The sequence below is a fragment of the Helianthus annuus genome, chromosome 13, assembly GCF_002127325.2.
Source record: "Helianthus annuus cultivar XRQ/B chromosome 13, HanXRQr2.0-SUNRISE, whole genome shotgun sequence".
Taxonomy (NCBI): domain Eukaryota; kingdom Viridiplantae; phylum Streptophyta; class Magnoliopsida; order Asterales; family Asteraceae; genus Helianthus; species Helianthus annuus.
In genome coordinates, this window is record NC_035445.2 from 31,571,948 (window position 1) to 31,581,786 (window position 9,839).

At 37.7% G+C, this 9,839-nt stretch overlaps 1 protein-coding gene across 3 annotated transcripts; it reads right to left on the reverse strand.

The window, feature by feature from the left end:
* Window positions 1-871: 871 nt before the first annotated feature.
* Window positions 872-5,210, reverse strand: LOC110897988 (pentatricopeptide repeat-containing protein At1g79540). 3 transcript variants are annotated; one of them, XM_022144725.2, is made up of 2 exons: window positions 2,591-5,210; window positions 872-2,313 (listed from the first exon to the last, which is right to left on the reverse strand). In XM_022144725.2, the coding sequence occupies exon 1, from the start codon at window positions 5,024-5,026 to the stop codon at window positions 2,636-2,638; it is 2,391 nt and encodes a 796-aa protein (XP_022000417.1). In that variant the 5' UTR covers window positions 5,027-5,210; the 3' UTR covers window positions 872-2,313; window positions 2,591-2,635. The 3 variants fall into 3 exon arrangements, with proteins under 3 accessions (XP_022000417.1, XP_022000419.1, XP_022000416.1); XM_022144727.2 differs by having other exon boundaries at window positions 872-2,319; XM_022144724.2 differs by having other exon boundaries at window positions 872-2,372.
* Between the last annotated feature and the right edge of the window lie 4,629 nt (window positions 5,211-9,839).

Below are 9,839 nucleotides of genomic sequence, written 5' to 3' on the forward strand. Positions count from 1 at the left end.
TCATCTCCTTCACACTTATTAGCTCCACCAAACACCGACTATTTTCCGGCAAACCACTCCGGCGTCTGAAATTCTCGGTCACCCTCTATCTTCGCACTAAACACACAATGGAGACCACCTGAATTCGTCTCCATACTTTGTCTAATTTTTTTGAAGACCAAAATCCACCTTGTAGCACTATAATACTCCTAAATTTGTAACATCATCATCATCATTAGATATTCCCTTATTATTCAAATACAAGTAATTGAGTGAATCAAATTTGATGGAAAAGTTGCCTAGCATATACAAGTGGTGGTGGTGGTGGAGGTTTTATGGTGGTGGTGGAATTCTGGTGAAAGAGAGAGGAGTGAAAGAAAAGGGATGAGGTGGGTAAAAAATGGGACCACATGCTTCAATTGGGGTGGTTAATGATAAGGGCATTTTAGTCATTTTACTTTCAATTAATAGAGAAAATTAACCTCCATCCACTCTAGGGACTATCCGAGTAACAACCGAGCAAACCTCAGGGAGCATGAGTGTAATTTTCAAAAGTTAGGGACTAAAGGTGTTATTTTGATAAACCACAGGGACTATCCGTGCATTTTACTCTTTTATTTATGTTTTTATTCAGTATCTGCTTGCCGTTACTGACATGCGTTTTGCAGTCATTGGATCCCCGCCGCAACGCGCGGACGAAAAATCAACTAGTTTTAATTTATTTCATGGAAAACAAAACTTAACAATTTCATATTCACTAGTTAAACATCAAAGCCACATGTTATATGGACTTTGTTGAAGATATCCATTTCCATAGTATTTCATTTGCAGAAATACCCAACTTACAACACTGGCCCCATTACAGTTAATTTAACACTAGCATAACAGAATATTTGACTCATAAATCACTTTTCAGTTACTTGAGCATAACAGATTACCACTTACCAGTATAACACTACTGCAAACAGTTGCAATGTAAATTCTTTAACAAAACATTACAAGAAATGCAAAAACAGGAGGAACCCAAATTGACACGTTAAGCAGACGAAATTGACCCGTTGTATAACTTTAGTATAGACATATGAACCCATAATCAATCTTTTCTTACCCAAATCAATCTATTCTTGATGTATAATAGCAATCTACATTCTTCAACAAAACAGTACAATAAAAGCAGAAACAGTATCAACCCAAATTTGACTTATTGTATAATTTGGGTAGTAGACCCAAATTGAACGTTGTAAGATTCAAGTACACCCATACCTGTTGTAAAAGTTGAGTAAACCCAAACTGATCCGCTGTATAATTTTAGTGGACCCTATGAACCCATAGTAGTTTTTTTACCTAAATCAACTCATTTCTTGATTAACCGGTTATAATTGCCAGGTGTATAAACGGAACAGCAAATGCAAAAACAGTAGCAATGTACATTCTTCAACAAAACAGTACAACAAATGCAAACATAGTATGAGCCCAAATTGACCTTTTGTATAACATAAAATTAACCCGTTGTAAAATATGAGTATACACTAATATAGACCATAGTTGTTAAATGTCATCGCCTCTTACATCTAGACCCGTTTTCCAAGCTAGGCGAGACAATTGTACTTTAAGTCAAGGCAATTGCACTTTAATTCTCTAGGTGATGGATCAGGCGCAGATTTCGGCAAGATTCCTAGATTCTAGAAAGTTTCCGGCTAAATTCTGGCAAGATTCCAGATTCCAGCCAAATTTCTACTTTTATATAAGGAAAACTACTTTTCTACACTAATATTTTACAACCTTTGGTACTAATCAGACGATATTAAAAGTTATATGATAGCTTTTGTTTATTTTATTTAAAAAATAGTATTAATTTTCTAATACATAAAATATTTTAATTTTTTTCATCCTGCGCTCTTTTTTTCTCAGGCCCTCGTTTTTTTTGCGCCTTGCACCTAGGCCCTAGGCGAGGCTTATGCGCCTTGAGTGCGCCTAGAGCCTTTAATAACTATGATACAGACCTGTTGTAAAATTTGAGTACACCGATATTAACCCACTGTATAATTTTAAAAGACCCATATAAACCCACAATCAATTTTTTTGTACCCAAATCAACCCATTTCTTGATTAACAGGTTATAACAGCCATGCGTATTAACGGTATAACATACGCAAAAAACAAATCCCATGATTTTAAAGTTGACAGTTCTTATAGATATATACGCTAATAATAGCATCTAAAAATGGAGAGGCTGTGAAAACCATACCCGCGTCCGGGAAGAACCTGGTGGGAAGAATAACTCTTAAGAACCATCTGGACGAAATTTGCAGAAAGAATGGAGACTTTCGAAGCCTGTTTCTATAGACGCATTAGCCTATCAATATGTGAAAATAGCAGATCGAAAGAGTGTTCTGTATAATCAACATAGGAAGTGTTTTCCAATTACAAAAATCGCTAAGTTGAAAACTTCCCAAAAATGAAACTAGAACGCGCTAAAGGTGTCAAGCTCTATATAAAAGAACTAAATTCAACAATTATTTAAACTACACAAAGATCAAAATGGCAAAACATCCTATCATCGACTACCTCTTTGTAACTTTGACTAAAATGAAAAAAAAACGTCATGTACCTCAGTTGACTTTTACAACAGTACCCGCGATCATGCGAAGCATCCTCATCTCGTTAACACATGCTGCACTTCTTGTTTTCTTAGACGATTGTTTAAAAGAAAATTCGTATCGTCATCAAGATAGCCATCCAAATCATACCCACACGACACCATTTTCTCCATAAGCGCAAATGCGTCATCGTTAGCCGCTATAAATCGAGATCGAAGAAGGGATTTTATTAAACTATTGCAAATTCTCGGTTTCAACGTGAAACCTTTTTCCAACGCGTAGAGAAAAACTTCGACCGCTAAACTCAATTTCCCTTCTCGACAAAGCGTACTAATTAACATCACGCAACTTGGAGGTGTTAAATTAATATTATACTCGTTCAAAATAGAAAGTAACGTTAGCGCTTCGTTCGTCTTTTGCCCCTGACAAAATCCGATTAGCCAGATCGTATACGGTGCTGAATCGAAATCGTGCAGCTTTAAATCCATATCGAGTAATAATCTCACGGGCCTTTCGATTTCGCCTTTTTGGAGATAATCTTCGACCAGTTTTATAACCGTTTCGTCTCGTTTTGGGATGGTTTTTAAATACTTTAACCATAGATTAAACGCTGCAAACGTCTTTCTTCTTCTACAAGACCATTTCATGAGTGTTTTATAAACCGCTGGTGTCGGTTTACATCCGTTTCCGACCATTTCTTCTAAAAGCGTAAACGCATCGTCTTCTCTCCCAACACTTTGGAGCCCGTTAATGAGCGTCCCATATGTAACCGAATCAGGCGAAATACCCTTCAACCGAAGCTCCTTAAAGAGCTTAAACGCACCATCCAATCTCCCTGTTTTACACAAACCGTTAATCAAGATGTTATAAGTTGTGATCGTTGGCATGATTGCAGTGTCGGCAAGCTGGTTAAGAAGTTTGTACGCTTTTAACGTTGAGCCCGATTCGCATAATTTGGTGACTAACGTTTGCAAGCTACCGCTATCGACAACTCTATCCGAACCTTGAGCTAACCGAAGAAATAACGAGGGGTTTCTTCCGATTTCCATTTTGTAAAACAAAAGATGAGCTTTTTGAAGCTCGCCGGATTTACAAAGCCCGTCGATAAGCGAATTAAACGTCACAACGGAAGGCACACATCCATGTTTTTCCATTTCGTTAAATATATTTTCTGCATCTCCTACTAACCCGTATCTACACATACCCGATATAAGTATAGTGTACGTACATGCATCCGGAAACTCATCAACGCCAGAAATTTCAAGTTTTAGCGAACGCGCTTCATCCAAAAGACCCGCGTCACAAAACCCTTTGATCAATGTGTTATACGCTTGAGTATCCGGCATCAGATTCCTATCGGTCATTTCTTTAATCATCTTAAACGCATCATGCACTCTACCTTCATCACACAATCCTCGAATCATGATCGTGTATAATACAACATCAGGTGTGATATCAGCTTCGATCATTTGCTTAAACATATCATGACCTTCTTTAAACCTTTTTGTTCTAAACAACCCGTCGATCAACGAACTATACCCATTCAAATCAAGCTCAAACCCATCTTTCTCAAACCTCTTTAAAAGACCCAAAGCTTCCTCCATCCGACCCAACTTACAAACTCCGTTAAGCAACGCATTACACGCAACCGAATCCACCTCCCCAAACCCCCTCCTCATATCCTCAAACAACCGGTATGCATCATCAATCCTCTTCGCCTGACACAACCCGTTAAGCACAACCGTATAGGTCACCTTACTTGGCGCAATCCCTCTCTTCGACATTTCATCGAACAACTCAAGTGCATCACTAATCTTCCCACTTTTGCACAACCCATCAACCAAAATACTATAAGTAGCACAATTCAAATGACAATTCACCTTCAACATCACATTATAAACCGCTAACGCTAACAACACCATCCCTTTACTCACCAAAACATGTAAAACCAAATTATAAGTAAACAAATTAGCCTCACAGCCATACTCCTTCATCTTACCAAACACTTCCATTACCTTCTCCCCATTCTTCACCCCCCAATACCCACCTATCAAAGCCGCAAACGCATCGGATGAAACCCGATACCCGAGCTTATTAACCTCATCAAGAACTGTTAAATACTCATCAAAAAGATCCAATTTTTTTGTGGGTATTGTTGAATTGGGGGAAATGAGCATGTTGATGATCAAATTGTGGGAAACCCAGCTGCGAAACTGCTTGCGTTGGGAGGACCAGATGAAGAAGCGGAAACAGAGGTGAGGGTTTTGTTGTGTTTGGATGACGTGGGTGATGACGTCAGGGGAGAGGAATGAGGCAATTTGGTCGAGTGCGGGTTCCATTGGATCGACTGAGTGGACGATGTTGGAGACTTCGGTAGAGATTGTGGATGTGCGAGAGGTTGAAGATGATGTGAAGTGACGGAGTAGATGTGAATGAAGCTTCTTCATTATTGGTTATGTGAATTGGAGACAGTTCCACCATTGTTGTCTCATTAGGGTTTCAGATGTATCTGGTGGAGAAGATGATGTGTATATGCAGCAGGGGCGGCGGCTTTATTCCACGGGGATGCCTGAAGTTAATCTGATGGAAGGAATTGTTCCCTAGAAACACTTGCATATTTTCACTCTAGTCCAATGCCTATGTAGTTCGGTACGGTTCGGTTTAATTCGATTATTAGCTTCAGTTGATTTATTTTATTAACCAATCGTTTTCGGTTAACTGGTTCAGTTTATTCGTTTAGCTTGTTAGTTTTTTATTCGGTTGGTTAATTTTTGTTAACCGAGGGTAGAAAATAACGATAACCGGTTTTCAGTTAAATTAGGTTCGGTTTCATTGATTTTCGGTTTGGTTTTGATCAATGATTCAATTATTTCTCACCCCTACTCAGTCTATACTGATCCATTTCGGTATAGTGTTTGTAAACTATCGGCACCTGGAATAGTAAGTGAAAGAAAAAACTCAAAAAATAAAGTCGTAAAAGGAACTCAACATGTGTCTTATATTGATCGAACTATATAAAAGGAATACATGTACTTTGACATTCCATGTTTTTAGACATGTTTGAGCAATAAAACAGTCTAGAGGGGGGTCAATTTGTTTATGGAATGTAAAAGGCCTTAAGGTGGAGGGGACACTCATAGCTTAACCCACATACACCACCATCTAATATCACCTCATTTCAGCCCAGTTCTGTGACAACCCTCAAAATCCTATGTATTCCGTATAATTTATTATTAATAATTAAAGTGTATGACGACTGAGTGGAATTGCTTAACTGCTCTCTGATTACTGTGATATACTTACATGTGTACGGGTGTGCAACGGTTCAGAACCGGACTGAACCGAACTGAACCAGAACCGAACTAGAACCGTTAATTACTAAATTTAAGAACCGGAACCGAACCGTATTATAACGGTTCCGGTTGGGTTCCGAACCGGTTAAACGGTTCTCGTGTAAACAATCCTCTTAATCTTCTCATAAACATCTAAATGAAACCAAGTGTTAGCAATTAAAAAATTAAACAAATAATGCACCTACTGTATTTTGTTCATGTGAATAGATTGATCAGTAATGCATCTACTGTATTTACCAAGTGATACGCTATTTATATACACATTTACAATTTGATCAACATTGATTTGATTATTTTTGTTCAATTTTTATTTTCACATACAGAAAACTATATGTATCATAAAGCAAACATCCAAAAAGAAAATTTATGCAATCATAAAAAAAGGTTATGTAGAATAGCGTACCTGTATTTGCAGGGTGTTGATGGAGATGAACTTGTATAATAGCAATTAGGGTTAAGGTTGAGAGATGGAGAAGAATTAGAAGATGAAAGATGAGATCGTGGAATGAATATAAGAGGAGGGAATAAGAATTAGGATGGTCGTATGATGTTGAAGAACCCATTATAAAATAGGGTTTTAAACATTTATAATCCCAACTGGTTCTAGCGATTCTTTAACCGGAACCGTGGTTTTAACCGGAACCGAACCGGGAACCGTTTTTACCTAAATTTAAGAACCGGAACCGAACCCTATATACAAAAATACGGTTTGGATCTAGCGGTTCCGGTTCGTTTCCCGGTTCTGGCGGTTCTGAACCGTATACTGCTCAGCCCTATACATGTGTTTGTTAACGTACTTGGCTTGTGCAGAAAACTTGACTAAATGGTCCTGAATATTTTCCTGTGTGTTAGGAATTAATTGTGTTACAAAAATATATGTATAAGACGCCTTACGAAATAATTAAACACTTTAACGAAACAGTATCCGACCGAACAACCGGACATTACCCGGGACGCCAAATATTTGTCAAACACATTATTTAATTATTTTTGGCTAGTCATGGTCCCCGTATGCCATAACACCCACCACAAATAAACTGACTAACAAGTGTAAGTTTATTACTTGGAATTTAACTACCTTGTTACATTTTAGTCAAAATTTTTACACTAGACCCCCCCCCCCAACCGTAAATCAGCCCCCATGGACCCCACCCAAGATCTTAACCATACTTCCAATCTCCTAACTAGATTATGATCTATTATTTTAATTGATTTAGCTTGTGAAAGTTGCCAAGATATATGAAACAATCTTTATAAGTATGGAACTCATGGATCCAATCTCCTAACTAGATTATGATCTATTATTTTAATTGATTTAGCTTGTGAAAGTTGCCAAGATATATGAAACAATCTTTATAAGTATGGAACTCATGGATCCAATCTCCTAACTAGATTATGATCTATTATTTTAATTGATTTAGCTTGTGAAAGTTGCCAAGATATATGAAACAATCTTTATAAGTATGGAACTCATGGATCCTCATCATCACAACAAATATCACACTCAACCTCACTACTCTCTCTCTCTCTATTCGGTTCCCCCAAACCGAACCCACCCCTCTCTCTTCACATCTTCATCTTCCATTTTTACAAGTCCCTTTTTAAGCTTAGAAGGATTCAAGAAGGTAGCTACTTGTGGAGCTTCAAGAAGGGCTTTGTCTTGCTTGTTCTTCATCTTTTCTCATCATCCTCCTCAATAGATTCTACCCTAGCTATAAGCTAGTAGTAAGCTCTTGTTTAACCTTTGTTCATCTTATGGCTAACATTGTAGTATGATGCTTATGTTTACAACTAAAATGCAAGAACACTAAAAAATATAAACATAAAGGTTACATGAAGTTTACTTGTATATGAAATGCTATTAGTTGATGTTGTCATGGGTATGTTGTTGGTTAGGGTTGGTCAATACATATATGATGATTGATCGTCGAACTCTTGATAAAAATCCGTTGTTCGGACATGTGTTGATACAATATAGTAACATATTAAACTATAAAGAACATGCTGAATCACATTTCCAGCCGACTTCATCAGGCTGTAAACAGGTCATAAACTCAACGAAAAACTAATATTTCGAGTCTAAAATGTGATATTAGGAAATATGGTTCTAATGGCACCGGAATCATAATTTTTGGACTTCGTTTACTATTTTAAAAACGTCTTTTCGTAACAGCAGCTAGAGCTGCAATTTTTTGCTGAAAAAGTGCGTCTTGTTTTCTGTTATAACTTGTAATCTGTGTGGATTCTGATCACGAAATTTATACCATAGTTGACCACCGATGTATTTGTAATTACCCCACTGGAATTTCGTAAATCGGACACTCGATGAATTTTTAATAAATTGTTCCGTGGACTGTGGTCAGAAATACATAAATCTGAGTTCAGTCCGGAATATGAATTTTTATAAAATATTGGTAGTGAACCGGACCCCGATATTTTTACACAATAAAATTTGGAACGTTTAGGACATTCTGTAAAAATTTGGGAATTTTTGGAATAATTTAACTATTTTATTTAAATGTCTGAAAACAGTCGGTTTTGAATATTAATGCTGAATTGATATAAGTTGTGACTTGCGTGTCTAAATGTCGAGTATGCTATCTGTGAATGACCTAACATGTTATATGTGTTACGTGCACTATCGTATGTATGCTTATGAGTGGGGAATGGATGGGAAATATATATATATATATATATATATATACGGGCATAAACAGTTAAAGTAATGCATGCTATGTGATAGATACGTGTAGGAACCTTGTGCTCTATTTGTAAGACACTAAATGACTAACTGTAAATCATACTAGGACGTGATTGACCGACCTTGACTGTTAGCGATATTTGAGAATCTAACCGAGTAAACCGAGGTGAGTTCACACCTTTCTACAAAGCATGGTAACTTCCCGGTGGGAATGGGAATGGGTACAGGAATAGGGATTCCTCGTCCTTTGGGACGCGTTCAGGAATGTGAATTCCTCGTCCTTGAGACGTGTTCAGGAATGTAAATTCCTCGTCCTGTTGGGACGTATTAGACTTACTGGACTAGAACTCTATCAGCGAAGTCCCTCCCTTTTTGTATCGACTTAATCACCGAGGCTATGGCGAGCGGGTCATTAGTTAATAGCGCTATTAGGTTTAACAAACCTCACACCGTGCCAGTCGGACGGGCGTGTACTAATGGACTATGGCACGTCGGTGGTGATAGAACACCGATGCTAGGGCACAATTGATTTTTGTTAGTAGTCGATATGGTAAACGAGTCTGATAGTTTAAAATACTGGGGTAGCTCCTCACGGCCAAAGAGCCGGGCTGGATAGCCAGGGAAGGTGGACATGGGATGGTTAACTAATAAACGTTTTCGAACTATGGGATAACCCCCACGGCTGGATAGCCGAATGAGATTAAACTATGTTTTTGGAAATAACTCTAAAATGGACAACCAACCGTGAACTCACTCAACTTTGTTGTTGACACTCAACTTTGTTGTTGACTCGTTATTACATGCTTTGCAGGTCATTAAATGCTATGGAGCTTGCATATGGAGGTGGTCGTTGTGGGATGCGAACTGATATGTCTCGTATTTAATAAATAAACTTTATGAACTTATTAAACCTACGTTTTGGACTTTAAACTTATGAACTGCGAACTTATGTTTTGAACTTTATGTTTTACGCTTCCGCTGTTAAACTAAAATCGGATTACTTCCTATTGGTCACCAATCGTATTGTGTTTGGTTTTATTTACTTGATTATGTTGTTCAATATGATTGGTGGCTCGATCCTGGTCATGTCATGCCTCCAAGCGGTGATACTCCGCATGGTGGATTTTGGGGGTGTGACAGATTGGTATCAGAGCCATTGGTTATAGTGAACTTGGTTTTAAAAAGGGAAAAGCTTTTTGATAAAAC